A 17,627-nucleotide genomic window follows, 5' to 3' on the forward strand; every position below is an offset into this window, starting at 1 on the left:
GTCTCCCTTTTCTTCTTCTTCTACTATTTCGTTTTCAACAACTTATCCATCAACACCACTTCTGCTCCTACTTCTTCTCCTTTTTTTATTCATTTTTTCTTCTTCATCTTCTTCTTTATCCTCTTCTTGACAATCATGTCTTTTCCTTCCCCCACTTCTTCTTCTTCTTCTTCTCTTCTTCTTCTCTTCTTCTTCTTCTTCTTCTTCTTCTTCTTCTTTTTCTTCTTTACCCTCTTCTTGACAATCATGTCTTCTCCTTCTTCCACTTCTTATTCTTCTTTTTCTTCTCCTTCTTCTTCTTCTTCTTCCTCCTCCTACACCTGCTCCAACATATCTTCTTTTTCTTCTCCTTCTTCTTCTTCTTCTTCCTCCTCCTACACCTGCTCCAACATATCTTCTTTTTCAACTTTCGGGATTCTATAAACACTAATTGTGTTGCTTTGGCATTATTTGGTTAAGTTGGGATTTTTTACACTCTCTTTCAAGAGTAATGATGTAACTACTTTCAAAGAAAACTATAGTGAGGTCCACGTTATACCATAGAATAATTAGCAATCTAGAAGAGGAAGTTATATCTAGTATATGAGTTCTCTCTGGTTATACTGGCAGCGGAGAAAGCTCAAAACAGCATTGCCGATTCTTTGCCTTGCAACTTCTATAGAGGATACTGATACCTGTATATCTCATATTACCTGTTCACTGTTCAGTCTTGTCCAAAATAATTGATTCCATAAATATTCTGTCCAGAATAAATGATTCTATTTTAATCGTCGAGAAATTTATTTTCATTTTTTCACCTGATTAAATTTTAAAGGTTTTGTGCAACCGGGCCATAGAGTAGCATATAGACTGCTACCGGGTCAACTCCACATTCCCATACTGTACATGAATACATTGAATAATCTATTTGAAAAACAAGGTATGCTAATCAATGTAATGTTTTATATAATATAAATAAACAAAGTGTCTTATTATTAATGAAAAAATCTGGTGTGGCGCACTCACACAATTTTCCTTGCCGTTATGAAAATTGATCACTTGACGCTAGTGTTCCCGCGCATCTCAAGTCTACTTATAAACAAAGATCTGAGCCAGCTGGTGACAGGACAATAACGCTGGATACACCCGAGATCTGCTATCTCTCCATAGTGAATGATTCAATAGAATCAACAGTTGCCAACAGTCTGCAATTGAATAATCACATTTTCTCAAAGTTCAAGCTAATTATCACTTTTAGGTGAGAATGTTACTGGACATTAATTGAAGAGATTTTCATGCTCAATCTTTTCCACGCGAAATACTTCGTTTAAATTATATCTGAGACCTGATAATTGGAGATCTAAAATCAAACTTTGCATAGATGGGGCGGAGCTTCTGAAATTTTTACAGATATAGGACTTGTGGCAGTTGATATAGCTTATCAATGACTATTTTAGGTATGAATTTGATCAAAATTGTTGAAGCCATTTTCGAGAAAATCTCGAAAACCCCTGTTTTTGATAACATTTTCGCCATTTTAGCCGCCATCTTGAATTGCATCTGATCGAAATTGTTTGTGTCGGATCCTTATAGTGTAAGGACCTTAAGTTCCAAATTTCATGTCATTACGTTAATTGGGAGATGAGATATCACACACACAAACACACACACACACACACACACACCACACACACACACACACACACACACACACACACACACTACAGACCAATACCCAAAAACCACTTTTTTGAACTCAGGGGACCTTGAAACGTATAGAAATTTAGATATTGGGGTAACTTAATTTTTTTTGGAAAGCAATACTTTCCTTACCTATGGTAATAGTAAAAACAACTGTGTTTAATTTCATAACCAGATACATCACTTTATTAGTTTCAAAAACAAATACATAAAACATCCCACATTTGAATTTGAATAATTCAATCAGGAGTAATTTTATATCAGGACAATCACACAAACTATGTACGGAATCTTAATTGTATAATTGTGACTGTGAAGGAATAGAATGCACAAAAAATTGATAGTGCTTAAAAAATGTTGTTTTTTGCGTTTCCTGAGAAATTGTGATTGTGCAATTTAGGCCTAGGCCTATCTGGTATTGCAAATTGACGATTCAATATTTATATCTTTATCAGAGAAGAAAATAATTTACTATTTATTTTGAAAAATACTCTTAAAACATTGCTGGATACAATCAAAATATTGCAAATGATTGTTTCAACTTGAGTATTGATTGCAAGCTATTTAAAATATCAGCTCCCATAAAAATGATACAAAGTCGACCGGTTTTATCGTGCGTACAAGTTTTGTAGCCTAAAACTATCAAGATCTTTCAAAGAGGGTTTGAATTTAATGAAGATAATAATATAATATAATAGTAATATGATAATAATAATAGTAATATGATTTATATAATATAAAACTGGTCGAGGGTACAACTCGACCAGTGGAGTTTATTAAGAATAATATGTTGATAACAATAAGCATATAAGCTACGATTACAAATTAATATAGTATTGATACAATTGATTGATTATATTCTGATATGAGAGGAAAAATGTGGACCCCACTATATATGAATAAGTGTCGGGACGCCCCTGATCTTGCTTTAGTTCAAATTTATATGCAAAAAAGTAAACCGTCTAGTGAAATACATCTTGCACATCATTATTGCAGATATTGCAATCATCATCACCGTTTTCATCCACAAAAATGTTAATAGAAACTATAACTGGAATAATATAAAGTAGAACTAGAATAATAGAAACTAGAACTAGAATAATAGAAACTAGAACTAGAATAATAGAAACTAGAACTAGAATAATAGAAACTAGAACTAGAATAATAGAAACTAGAACTTATGAGTTCAAAGTGATCTCCAACCACTCATCGATTTTAAAAGTTGCCTCATTTGTGTTGTTTGTATCCCAAAATATGAATTGATCTGCAAAAGAAAATCTTGAGTATTATTTAAATTTCGAATGTATTTTTTCATGTGCTATTATTGAAAATAGGCCTATCACATATTTCAAATTCTCCACAAATAATATTATACTATAACATAGTTGCCCTATATTCAACAAATTTCTTACAGAGATATCATGTGGCTGGGTAATATGCCTAACAACTTGGCTTCAATGTTGAAGAGCTTCATCAGGAAATAATTTTTTTTCAAATGTAAAATTTACAACTCAATTTCTAGCATTATACAGTATGATTCAAAATGAGTGTCTCAATTTTGAAAAAGTCAGCGTGTTTCCAAACTTCCTACCAATATTGTAGGCATAACCACCTCTAATACAAGGCCCCGGCCCACGATACTGCAACGTCGCAGCGTAGGCCTAGAATCTATATAACATGATTGGTGAAAAAGATTCTAAAAAATTCTAGCTGATCTTTTTAATCAATCATGTATTAAATTCTAGGCCTAAACTGCGACGTAGCAATATCGTAGGCCCGGGCCTTGTATTAGAAGTGGCTATGCCTACAATATTGGTAGGAAGTTTGGAAACACGCTGACTTTTTTTAAATTGAGACACTCATTTTGAATCATACTGTATAGTGCTAGAAATTGAGTTGTAAATTTTACATTTGAAAAAAATTATTTCCTGATGAAGCTCTTTAACATGGGCATTGTTCCTGGGTATGAAACTTATTATCCGAATATCACTTCAAACTGTCCGAAAGTCCTTAGTTACCCACACTGCCGCCATTTTATTTTCTCATTCATTTTTTTCCTAAATAGTGGCTGAACATATGGGAATAGAACTTTGCACAATCATTCATGATAACAAGACAATTTAAAAAAAATGTATGACAATTTTTCAAATTAAAAAAACACAATGGTCCTGTTTAAAATTTCATTTCGTTAAAAAACAAAAACACTGTTAATTTCATGAAATTATTACAAGAATAACACTTGTTTTAATAAATTTGATTACAGATTGATTGACATCTTATTTGTCAAGATTGAATGAATATCAAGTGATATATGACAGCTTTAGTGATAGGTGACCCCTGAAGGTTTGTTGCAGTGCAGATCAAGGCATGCTGATAGAGTTGCCTCAATAATGCAACAATCTCCATTTGCAATGCATATTATTAGTAAGCGATTTTAAATTATTTCCAACAATAATATTATAACACTGCACACAACCCTCTAAAGGTGGATATGCAACACACTAAGGGCCGGTTTCCAAGCTCGGGATTTAGCTAAGCTCTAAACTTTAAACAGCTGGATTCAGAAAATTTGCTTTCCAAAATGGGGCGTAGTCGTATTCCACGTTAAAATTAAATTTCGAAAAACTAGAAAATTGAACACAAAATAAAACAAAGAGAAAATAGTGTGATGTTTCAGCTATTTTGAATTATTAAGGGATGTTCCATTTCGTCAAGGAAAAAAGTTTCCAATTGTAGAAATGAGAACATAAAGAATACCATAAAAACTACGACTACGCTCCATCTCGGAAAGCCAATTTTCTGATTCCAACTATTTTTTGTCTAGAACTTAGCTAAATCTAGAGCTCGGAAACCGGCCCTAAAGCTGCCATATCTCTCTTGGTATTCGTCCAATCTTGACAAATAAGGTGTCAATCAATTTGCGATTATAAAGTTATTCCTATATTTTTTTGCAAGATCAAATTTTTTTTTGGTTATTCAAAAAATGAATGCTTAATCGGCCGCCATTTTTTTTTAATTGGAATAATTGTAGTATTTTTATATGTAGTTCTGTCTGGTTGTCATAAATGATTGTGCAAAGTTTCAGTTCCACATATTCAGTCATTATTGAAAAAAATGTATAGTTGATTAGAGTTGCCTATAGATGGAAAAATATTTGTTGTATTATTTATTTATTTACAATGCAAATGACACTAATGTAATAACATTGGAAGATAAAATAATAAGGTAGTCCTTGTGCTATTTTACTTCCAAATTTATAGGTGACAAAGATATCCATATCATTCATGTATGATGTTTGTTTGTATTCAAAAAAACTTGAACAATATTTTTCTTCAAAGATTTAAAAAAATCCTAAACAAACTGCGATTTACTCGAAGTACACTGAATTATTAACGACTGGCAGACTATTTTCGAGTCTTCAACTTGAAGATAAAAAACTGTTCAACAAGATCTTTTGCGCCACGACCTTTCCAAAAACAGTAGGCCTAATCCTGCTAGTGTAACTCCAATGAATATTTTTCATGAATTTGCTACCGTACGTAGATAACTAGTCCATTAAGAATCATGAAGCAATGCGACCTACCTAACATGAACTAGGTAACGTATGATTTGTTTTATGAATTCGCTACTCAAATTATCAAATCTAATAACAAATTATGGAGTGATGGGACCTACCTATCATGAACTTCAGCCTGACAGCACACATCACAAAGTCGTCGAACAATATCTTGCCCTCTTTGGATGCGTAGCGGTGCACCAATATGCTCAGAATGTGGTTGTTGAGCCGATATCCGGCCGAATTCAGAGCCTGTCTCAGCTCAAAAGCACTCAGGTAGCCTGTCTCTTCTTTGCAGTACATCTTGTAGACGAACTGAAAAAGTAAACATCAATTTTGGACTAGCTACAGAATAAATTGAGCCAACTATATTGAGGTCCACGTTATATTGGCAGTGGAGAGAGATAGGAGAACAGCGTGGTCGATCCTCTGCCTTGCCACTGCCTTCTACAAAAGGGAAGAAGATACCAGTGTAGGTATCTGATTGAATAGTAACTGTTCTTTCCTGATAAAAATTATCAATATATTTTATTTGAAAATGATTAAGGGTGATATATGAAGCGTTTTCTCAGGTGTTTTTACATTGGCGGTGGACGAGTCATCAGAGCAGGAAGCTCTTCATCTGATTGGCTTATTATTTGCTGATTGGGTTGGCATTCGGGAATGCCAGTGCACGGAGCACACTGGTGACGCGCCGCGCCGCGCAGCCGTGGATGCCGCGGAACTTTTCCGCTGCCTGAACGTTTGAGAGAATACGGAGCGGAATTTTTCCGAGGCGCGTCTCCAGTGTGCGATAGGAGAGGAATTTTTCCTCTGAGCGCCGCCACCTTTCGGGTGCCTCTTCGCTACCCTCGGAAGCTTTTGCTTTTGCTACCCTCGGTTAGCTCAATCTTGTTTAGGTCAGCTCACTCAGTTTTGCTCCTCGCTACAAGAAAAATATAAATCAGGTTCAAAGTATCAAGAATTAGACCATTTGAATTGCTCTTTTGCAATGGTAAACACACTAAAGCTGGGTTTACACCAAAGTTATTAATAAAATGTTAATCGTTACCGCTATAGATTTTATTAGATTGAACGGAAATTGAAAAACACAGATGTTCATCATGTGTATGATTAGTTATGTTCAATCTGAAAGAATCTATGAGGATTAAGTTATTACATTTTGCTATTAACTCTAGTGTAAACGCAGCTCAACGAGTGTGCCATAACTTGAACCACATTACAAGTGTGGAAATCTGAATTTACAAGGATTAATGGATTCTACTATCGATTAGGCTCAGTATGGATATTTTATTGCAAATCAAATATTTTGTTAGGTGTTCAATGACCATCAACTCAGAGAGGTTAGTAGATTTGTGTATTATTAAAAAAAATTAACAATGAGTGACCGCTGCAAAATTTTGGTCGTTTTGTCATCAGATTAACATTTTTACTAATACAAAATTATTTCTAAGATAAATGAAATTGGTGGATTCCTACTAACATCTAAATTTGAAAAAATACGAAGAAGGAAAGTAAAAAAAAGTAAGAAAATACGAGATAATAAAATAAAAAAGCAGACATTCTTGAATGATTGTGAACTTATCCTAGTTACAATATTACAAGAAATCACTTATCCTAGGATGTGAAGAAGCAATCCATAAATCTATCTCTCTCAGAAGTCTTCCATTCAAATTATCTGTTATAAAAAAAGTAGGTATCACATTTTATAAGCTTATGAACAATATAATCAAACTGTCTTCTACAAATGGATAGAACTGCATTGTGTGGTTCAAAGGTAATGGTTGAGGGACGGAGATTGTAAGGCGATATACGGAGGTTGAAAAGTTCTCTATGTTTATTAATGTAAATAATCAAATTCTTATATACAGCTGCTCAACCGTCAATACATTCAATTCAATAAAAATACTGTCACTTGGAAATCGCTTAGGTTTGCCCAAAATTGCCTTTAATAATGCTTTTTGGATGGTGAATATCTTATTGAAGTGATTCGAATAAGATGCACCCCAAATTTTTATACCATACTGAAGATGAGATTGAATGTAGGCAAAGTAAACTATTTTGAAACGGCTATGTTACCCAACCTGCTGATATTATAAAATTTGTTTATCCAGTGCTTGAGTTTATTACAAAGCTTATCTATGTGAATATCCTATCGCAAATGCTGATCAACTATAACGCCTAGATATTTAAAATAATTTTCTCTTTTCAATTTTGAGCAGCCACAGCTATCGTTCGAGATTGAAAGAGTACAGTTTAAATCATGAATATGAATGTGGTCTAGATCAGGTGGTTGGCCAACCATATTGGGAGAGAAGGTCATGAAGACGCTTTTATTCGAATTAAGAGTGAAAATGTGCTCATCTAACCAAAATGTCATGTCCGGTAAACGGCGGCGCGGTGCGCTCCCAGTGTGTGTTGAGCAAAAACAGCGTCTCTAGTGTGCTCCGTGCTTCAACTAACAAGGCGGCGCGACGCGGCGCGTCTCCAGTGTGCTACGAGCTTTATAATAAGCCAATCGGAGAGCTTCCTGCCCTGCCAACTCGTCCGCCGCCAGTGCAAAAACGCATTGCCAATAACAGGTCACCGAGATATGCATAGCTTTGAATATAGAAATTGGTCATTTTTTGTGTACCTTCTTATTAAAGTACACTCAAATATGAATTTCCTATTTGTGACCGAAATTGACATAAATAATTTTGAACGGCCTTGACGAGCCGAGAAGAATGAGCTGTAGTGCGATGGGATCCGATCATTGTGTCAAAAGTTAAGAGTGTTTGAAATTTTGCCTCTCCACTAAATAAAATGCATCTAACAGGCGATTCTCATAGAGCATGATCTTATGAAGTTATATCATTGATGCGAAATCTCAATGTGATGACAATGAAGTTGGTGATGATGATAGAAGCTGAAAATTGGGCGTTCTTTTCAAAATACAAAGAGCATTGTTGTCAGGTATACCTGAAAATTTCTATGAAATAGAGCGCTCTACCTAGTCTCAGATTGCAGAGCCCAAAATTACACTCAGAGGGATCATGAATTATACATTTTAATGGTACAATCGGAAGATATTGTTGATCATAAACTTTTTTTCTCAAAATTCGACTCATTTTTGAAAAATTTTAACTCAGTACTCAATGAGGATAGAGAGTTGCATTTTATCCGGAATTTGATAATCTATGAAACAGGTGGGAGCTAATTCTTCTGTCCGATCACAAGATTTCGCGTAAATAGCTGAAAACTGGAAAATAAACCGAAAATACGAGAATTTTGGGCCACCTGTTTCTAGCACAGGAAAATTTTGCATGAAGAAATTGATTCTGGACTTCTCTTATGTACCCAAAAAATAAATTGAAATATCGAAAAAACAATAAGAATATCTCTGTTGTAGTTTAGATACTGTGTTTATGTGGGATGCAATCCTTAGCTTATCACAAAAAGTAGGCTTCAAGAGTTCTTCAATCATTCAGAACTGAAAAGATTACTCAATCATTACAATGTTAGAATGGTTTTTATCAACAAGAAGGGAAATAATGGATCACAAAAAAGTGAAGTCTCAGAGTTAAAGCGTAATGAATTGGAAAATAAATGAATATCAAACCTTCCAGTTCCTGATTTCAGCTGACAACTTCATGAATTCCTCGAACCCTAGTTTGCCAGACCGGTCAATATCCAACATGGCGATCATACTGCGGCACACATCCTTCGAGAAACCTTCTGGTTGAATATCTGCAATAATATATAAAAAACATCTCATCAAAATGATATATTTTCAAATTATTTTTGTCTGTCATAGATCAGCACCGATTAGAATCTGTGTTATAGTATTATTTTGAAGAAAAAATTAAACTTCCTCAAAATATTTTACTAATAAATCAAATTATTTCTGCATTGTTGAAGATGATCTGGCTAAGCTGCAAAGGTAGTGAAGGATAGCGCTTCCTGCTTTGTCGAATGATAGACAAGGATAGCAACACCAATGTTAATCAAGTACTGCCATTAAAATGTGGACCTAATATAGTATGCTTACTAGTATAAATGCAGACATTCAACACGATTTGTAATAGAATGGCCAACTCTTCAAAAACACTATACTCCGTACAAAATCATTTCAGACTTGGAGGAATTTGCGGCGCAGAGAAATGGGGGGAGATCAGCCAATTACAGTGATGGATAAGTCATAGGAAGAAGCGCAGATATCATCAATTCTGTCGATTAGACTCAGTCGACTGAGCGCTTCCAGAGAGGAGACATCCTTATGCGCATTATGAGCGCTTGAATACTCACTGGAAATTAGAGAACGCTCGCTGATTAGAGAATTAGAGAACGGCAACATAACCGCTGGCGTATCCCTGCCGTTGTATGCCTTCACTGTTGCGCATGTCCATCCCAAGTAAGAAGTGATTTTGTACAGAGTATGGTCAATTTACTTGATTGAACGGGAAAAATCTATTGAACATTTTATATTTATCTAGTAATATAAAAACAACATTGATAGAAACTTATCAGTACGGCAGTAATTAACAGTAGTTGGCAATTATTCAGAATGCTTCAAAACCCCAAAATATTATTTATAAATCTAAAATTGGATTTGAAAATATCATCATCATCATCGTCATTCAAGGATTAGGCTCTGTTGGTATGTTCCGGCATCCATCGGTCGTCCGACGCCTCTTCCCCCATCGGGTTTGTAGTACCAAGCTTGAATTGGAAGTTTATTTGCTGGCATACGAAGTAGATGGCTAGACCAGTCTTCTCTACTTTTCTTCAATATCTGCAATAAAGACTCTACATTCAGTTCGGTTCTTATTGCGTCGTTTCTTATGTAATCCAACCTAGAGTAAACTTTGACTGCTCGAAGGAACCTTATTTCGGCTGCTTGAATACGGGACTCAGTTTTTTTCATTGGAAATATAATTTCTGAAATTTTTACCGGCTTTCATAGAATAATCAAGAATTTGTTTGAGCTCCATCCAGTTAACCTCCATATCATCCCCAGCTAGTTTCTTGAAGAATTCTCTGATATTATCATCGGTTGCATTATTTTTTTCTGGTTCGTCATCATCCACCTTGACCTGTGAACGAAAAATGTTTCTTATTATAAATTGGAAGAATTGAATAAATAATGGAAATAAAATGTGGTGAGATAAAATAAATGTTTAAATGGTTGGTAATTGGTCAACTAATGATAAATTGAACCAATTGAATGAGTAGAAAGAGGAGGGAAGACAGATCACAAGTTGAACTGGAAATCAATCTCAAACCGTGATTCAATCATGATCAACTAGCCACACCCTTGCTGAACTTCTGTAAATTAATTAATATCAATTTTGAATATGATTTTTCAATTTTACCTCTTGAGAATTAAGGCCTAGAAAACGAAGGATAATTACTCAAAAACCGCCAATTTTGGGCGGAGCTTTGACGTCATTTCAAAACTCTTCAAATACCCCTGCTGAGCCTGTGTACCTACCAAATTTGAATATTTTCTTTCAATTAATGCTCGAAAAACGAGAGAAAACTGAGAAAAAACGCTACGAAACCACAGTTAAACCCCTGTGCGTATCGTTGGCGTAATTCTGGAGTTCTCTTGAGATAAAATTTCTGGACCCTTGCTGAACTTCTATATTGCATCTGAACATGATCTGTCAATTAGTTCTGGTCGAGGCCTAGAAACGCAGGAAAAACGCTCAAAAGCTTCCGATCTTGGACGAAATTCGGGCTTTATTTTAAAACCCCTCCAATACAACATTATTATACCTCAGCTGAGCCTGTGTACCAAATTTGAATATTTTTTGCCAATTAGTTCTTAAAAAAGCTGAGAAAACGCAGAAAACGCGGATTTTGAGTGTATTTTTGCAATTTCTTTCAAATCAGTTCTTAGTTCGCCTCTAGATAGCGAATATAACTGAATAATATGGCAAATATATTATAACTGATCATTTCTATGCCAAATTTGAACGTATTTGGTCAAGTAGATTTTCTACATTCACAGTGGAGAACTATCCATTTGATTAGTCATTGATAGTAGAATAAAAGAGCAGGAGGAATGATTTTTAAAATCTAGATAATATTGGTATGGGAGGAGTGTGTGCACAAAGATCCATTGAGAATAAAAATTAATAGATTGTTAGTACAATGTGGAATTAAAAATATACTGTACGGTGGGTACACTGACAGAAGAAATAGAATTTTTCAAATAGTGAGTGTGTAACAAGAATCATAACTCTGAAATACTGTAATAATACTGAAAAGGAGTGGTTGATAATATTAGAATTGCCTACATCTGTTTCGAATGAAATTCCTGAGTAGAGGAGAAGGAAGCGTTTTTAAGTGAGGCTCACGTTACATAATGATTCACATACGAACACTGAAATGAATTGCTTTATGATACTTACTGCATGTGATTCTTGGTCTCGGAGAAGACGCGTAGTAGGAACTCACCCTCGTCGTTCGGTTTGAATGTGGAGGGCACGATGCAGTAGACACCGGGTGGCAGCTTAAAGCGAGCCGTCACTTCACGCAGGTTGGTGAATGACCGCGTTTCTGCCACATACTCGTTGTACTTGAAGAAGTTCCGGTCCAGCGGTTTCGGCAGGTCATCTGCGCCTTCCAACTGTCGCGAACCACAAAGAGACTCATCAGTACAAAATGCTCGTTTATCAGTTACAGACAGTAGAAGTGATTTGTTGGTTGCATTTTATAGTAGAAGAGATTTATCAGTTACTGACAATAGAATTCGGTTTAGGAGGCTAGTTACTTATATAAGTGAGGATACATTAATTACTGCGAGTAGAATTAATAAAACGAATGTAATTTTGTTAATTTTTTTTTTTATTTTCACAAGAAAGAACTGACCGAGAGAAAAACTAAGGATACTTCTTGTAGGCCTAGTATTTCTCTCACAAATTTAGATAATATTTAAAAGTCCCATATAGGGTTATGAATTTCTACTCGAAAACAACAAAAACTGAAAATTTTGGATTTTGACAGATAAAAAATTGGATAAAACACACAAAAATTATACTCAAATTACCATTAATTAAGGGAGAATTGGAGAATGGACATTGCTCTCGAAAAATACATTATTTATTGATTAAAAAATATTTGGTGGTGGGAACAGTAAGTAGAAGGAATAAAGTATTATTGAATTGGGTGGTTTTTCTCTAGGTCTTTCAACAAAAACCCATAAAACTTTATCACTCTCAACATTTATTACTAATTGTAGTATCGAATTTAATGGACAAAGGATGTTATTGGCGAAAATTTATGAATAGAAATCACGTTTATGTTAGTTTGTAAAGTTTTACATATTGAGAGGGAATTATTACAGTCCTATCAAAAAGGAGAAATAGCCGACGAAGTATTTATTAGGAGATGAAAAATTAAATATAACCTTCTATTTAGAAATATTATTGTTTCTAAAATTTTTGAGATGAGTTTTGGGATGATCCTATCGCTCTTTGCCAGTGATAGAATATATGATTTGAAATTGTATTATTAGATAAATAAATAAGTTGATTTGGAAAATAGGAAATCGGGCATTGATTGTAAGTTAATATTGAATTGAAAGAGATAGTGATATGTAATTGAAATATCTGTTGAGAATTGGTAGCCAGAGATTATGATAGTTGAAGAATGAAGAAATGTAAGATAAGAGAGTGGGTAGGAAAAAATTGTGATATAGTGAGGTCGACGCAATAATGGCAGTTGATCAGCATTGGTGTTGCTATCCTTGTCTATTATTCGACAAAGCAGATAGCGCTATCCTTTTCTTGCTCCGCAAAGTAGCCAGATCGCTTTTCAATAATGAAGAAATATTTAATTAACGCATTTTTATTCTCAATTATGAAAATTCACTTTTCAACCATTATGAAGTACTAGCTTGCTCGGCGAACTTCATACCGCCGAAAAGTCAATGTATCTCATGACACACTTGACTTTATTTCGTGAATCATGAAATTTATCTGACAATTAATATTTTCATCTACATCTTAATACGGACTTCCTATGTGCTTAGTCATGCAGCATTTATTATTCCGAAAGCATATTCTTCTCAATCAATTTGTAGTAATATTCATCAGTAAAGTGTTGGATTAAAAAAAAAATAGAAAGGTTAAATCAGTGTTTCAAAGATGAATTAAATGTGTTAATAGTTGTTGTTTGTCAATAGATGGTCCAGGGATATGTGATATACGATGAAACACACAGAATTCCACACACTTTCTATCTTTCATTTTAGGATGAATATATGTTCAGCTAAATTCAAAAAAATTGTTTGTTTTTATGTTTATTTGTTCCCTATAGATTCGAAAACTATTTAACAGAACGGCATGAAACTCTGAGAATATGTTGTGTTCTTGGGGATGGTTTCTGACCAGGAATTTTGATATGAGTGCTGATAATAGTTATTCATCAATATATTTTACAGACCTATGTTTTAGAAATTTTCGGCTTGATTTGTGTACTTGTAATTTGAAGTTGATGTTTAAAAAGGGCAGGTCACACCGAGATTGCGTCCGCGGCGGTAGCGAAGTCAAAAAACTCGCCTTCCATGTTATTAAGTTGCGCAGGTCACACCGAGCTCGCTACCGCGGAGGTAGTACCTCGGCGGTAGTTTCACTTCACGAGCCAGGCGAACTTTTGAAACGTCTCCTAGTGGGAGTACCGCTAGCGGTAGTGAGCTCGGTCTGACGTGGCCAATCTAATAACATGGAAAGCGAACTCCAGAACTTCGCCATCGGTAGCGCATGCGCAGAATACCGAGACTCACACGTGAAAATGAGTCATTTGCATGCCTACAGCGACGCAACATTTTGTGTTGCAGTCGAAATATTGAGCTATTGTCATTTGCATTGTCTTCCGTTGTTGCATTGTCATTTTCGTTGTTCATCATTTTATTTAAATTATTTGATTATATTTCTTTAATCTTCATCTATTCTTAATCAACTATTGCTTCAATGGAGAACCTAATTGAAGAAGTGAGGAAACGACCTATAATATGGGATTTCAGAAACGACAATTATAAAGAGGCGAAGTACAGCACTCTGGTTGCCGGCCTTCCCCCACTTCTAGAGAACCAGCCTCATCAAAACAAGAACAAAACCAAACTACCGCTGGCGGATGTTTTTTGGTGTGAACTGCTTCCAGAAAAACTACCTCCGCGGGAGCGAGCTCGCTACCGCTAGCAGACGTTGGTGTGACGTTCGCTTTAGTTTAGTTGATAATGATTCCTTAGAAGACCTATACAATAATATTATCACTCCCCTATCATTAAGAAACTAGAAAATGTTGGAAAAAAGTGATTCACCTCGTGAAAGAGAGTTGTTCATAATGTATTCATTAAAATTACTGAAGAATGACAGAATAATTTACATTTTTTTAAATTTAGCTTAGCTTATATTCATCCTAAAATGGAAGATGGGAAGAGTATGGAATTCTGTGTAATTCATCATACGTCGCATATTTCCTGGACCATCTATTGACAATCAACAACTATGAAAACATTGAATTCATCTTTGAATAACTGATTTTAAAAAACCATTTTTACTTCCCTTGCCCTATTACCATAGGTAAGGAATAGGTAAGGAAAGTATAGCTTTCCGAAAAATTGAGGTTTCCCAATTTCTAAATTTCTATACGTTTCAAGGTCCCCTGAGTCCAAAAAAGTGGCTTTTGGGTATTGGTCTGTATGTGTGTATGTATGAGTGTATGTGCGTCTGTGTACACGATATCTCATCTCCCAATGAACGGAATGACTTGAAATTTGGAACTCAAGGTACTTACGCTATAAGGATCTGACACGAACAATTTCGATCAAATGCGATTCAAGATGGCGGCTAAAATGGCGAAAATGTTGTCAAAAACAGGGTTTTTCACGATTTTATCGAAAATGGCTCCAACGATTTTGATCAAATTCATACCCAGAATAGTCACTGATAAGCTATATCAACTGCCACAAGTCCCATATCTGTAAAAATTTCAGGAGCTTCTCCCCATCTATGCAAAATTTGATTTTAGATTTCCAATTATCAGGTCTCAGATATCATTTAGACAACAAATTTCGAGTGGGAAAGATTGAGCATAAAAATTTCTACAATTAATGTTCAGTAACATTTTCACCTGAAATTGAAAATAAGCATGACATTTGTGAAACAACAGACTGTTGATTCTATTGAATCATTCACTATGAAGAGATAGCAGATCTCGTGTGTATCCAGCTTTATTGTCCTGTCACCAGCTGGCTCAGATCTTTGAATAGTAGACTTGAGATGCGCGTAGGCCCAAGCGTCAGGTGATCAATTCTCATAACGGCAAGGAAAGTTGTGTGATTGCACCACTCCAGTTTTTTTTTTAATTCAACATTTTACTGATGAATATTACTACCAATTTATTGATTGAGAAGAATATGTTTTCGGAATAATAAATGCTGCATGACTAAGCACAAAGGAAGTCCATATTGAGATGTAAATGAAAATATTGATTGTCAGATAAATTTCATGATTCACCAAATAAAGCCAAGTATGGCATGAGATACATTGACTTTTTGGCGTTACGAAGTTCGCCGGGTAAGCTAGTAAAATATAATTATTGATCATTTCAAACAAGAATGAACAGTTGATATATACCTGTATCAGCTATCTTCTATAGTAGGTAGGCAGTGACAAGGCAGAGAACCAGCAAAGCTATTCTCCTATCTTTCTCCACTATCATTATCTATTAATTTATTTATTCGAGATACATATACGAGCACAAGGATAATATCCCATAATTGCTCTCTTAACACATAATACAAGTGAAACAATATTGAAAATGCAATATTTAATACAAATATTGAGATAAATAAAAAGTTTTTACGAAGTCTTTCTAAAAAATATAATTATAACGTGAACCCCACTATGGACACATTGATATAACAATCATTAAACTAAGTAATTGTTATTTAATAGAGACATAATTATTGGAAAATTAGTAACAGTAATATCGATGAGAATTCAGCATACACATTCTAGTCTATTTATTCTATAATATCGGGGCACCGAGCTTTGCTCGTTATTTATTTATTGACTTCTGATAAGCCGAACACAATAATTCTTTAATCGTGCACTTACACCGGGAAGACTAACAGGCACAGACCAAAACTGTTTTTTCCCGAATTTTGATTTATACACTATAAAAATAGTCCAGAAAGTAGGTTATGTTCCATACACTTGAATTCAGGTTCAATTTTCTGTTAAAACCTTTGAAAAAAAAAATATTTAGATTATATACAAACCAAATTGAATAACAAAATAACACTCACTAATCACTTGAAATTGTCGAATAATGATCTGAATTTTGAAAATTGTTATATACTCTAGTTTAGGAGGATTATTATGTCATGTCAACAAATCAGATTATGTTGATCAAATCGATTACAAATTTCTAGCTAGATAAAATTTCTCGCTGATTGATTATGATTACACAGCTGGAAATAATCCTGTCTCTCACCCACACAGGCAAACGTATCTTCTGTTATTGAGAGACGACGAAATTATCATCTGTTTTTCAAGGATGAATTATCCTTTTAATGTCGTTCAGCGAGTTTTCCAAAGAATGAGACCTAGTGCAATCGAATCTTTATATCATAAACCTACTATGTTCAAATTTCGTGAAAATCGTTACAGCAGTTTTCGAGATCAGTAAAACATAAATAACCAGATATAAAAATAGCCAGATATAAAAATAACCAGATATATACAGCAATTATTGTTCGCTTAATATAATAGGATTCATATCTCCACACTCTGAGGTATTGAAAGAGCTTCATGAGAAAAGTCGAAGACTAATTTCAAGTTGAGTAACTGTGTAACAATAGAAGAGTCGAGAGAGCAACCAGTAGTTATTAGGACTTGAAAATGAAAGATTTATCAATAAGACCATAATACAAAATGGCAGAGGAAACTGATAAGTCTGAAAATACCCACATGGTACACGGCGAACCCAATGGATAGACACTCATCACCCATTTTGCGCCTGTTCTTCTGCATGAGAGCAACAAGGACAGTACACTTGTCTTCCTCGTCCTCCTCATCAGGATCATTCAGAGTGATGATGTATTGAGGATTGTGGCAAAACGTTTCTGTGGATTTAGAAAGAAAACTTTCATTAATAATAAGAAACATGTTGTCAACTGTAATTGTAGTAACGATTATAGTAACTATACTATAATTATATATAAATGAAAAATACAAATCTAAGTACCCTTTTTACTTTCCTTGCCCTATTACCATAGGTAAGGAAAGTATTGTTTTTCGAAAATAATTAAGGTACCCCAATTTCTAATTTATATACGTTTCAAGGTCCCCTTAGTCCAAAAAAGTGGTTTTTGGCTATTGGTCTGTAAGTTATG

General features: G+C 34.6%; 1 protein-coding gene across 1 annotated transcript in view; it reads right to left on the reverse strand.

The window, feature by feature from the left end:
- Nucleotides 1-1,838: 1,838 nt before the first annotated feature.
- Nucleotides 1,839-17,627, reverse strand: part of LOC111053958 (calpain-A) — a 30,039-nt gene continuing 14,250 nt past the window's right edge. Inside the window, 6 exon segments of the mRNA XM_039439484.1 lie at nt 1,839-2,944; nt 5,356-5,551; nt 8,838-8,965; nt 10,170-10,311; nt 11,598-11,852; nt 17,203-17,357. Coding sequence (XP_039295418.1) covers nt 2,859-2,944; nt 5,356-5,551; nt 8,838-8,965; nt 10,170-10,311; nt 11,598-11,852; nt 17,203-17,357 — 962 coding nt within the window. The 3' untranslated portion in view covers nt 1,839-2,858.

Source organism: Nilaparvata lugens, chromosome 12 (genome assembly GCF_014356525.2).
Source record: "Nilaparvata lugens isolate BPH chromosome 12, ASM1435652v1, whole genome shotgun sequence".
Classification (NCBI taxonomy): Eukaryota; Metazoa; Arthropoda; class Insecta; order Hemiptera; family Delphacidae; genus Nilaparvata; species Nilaparvata lugens.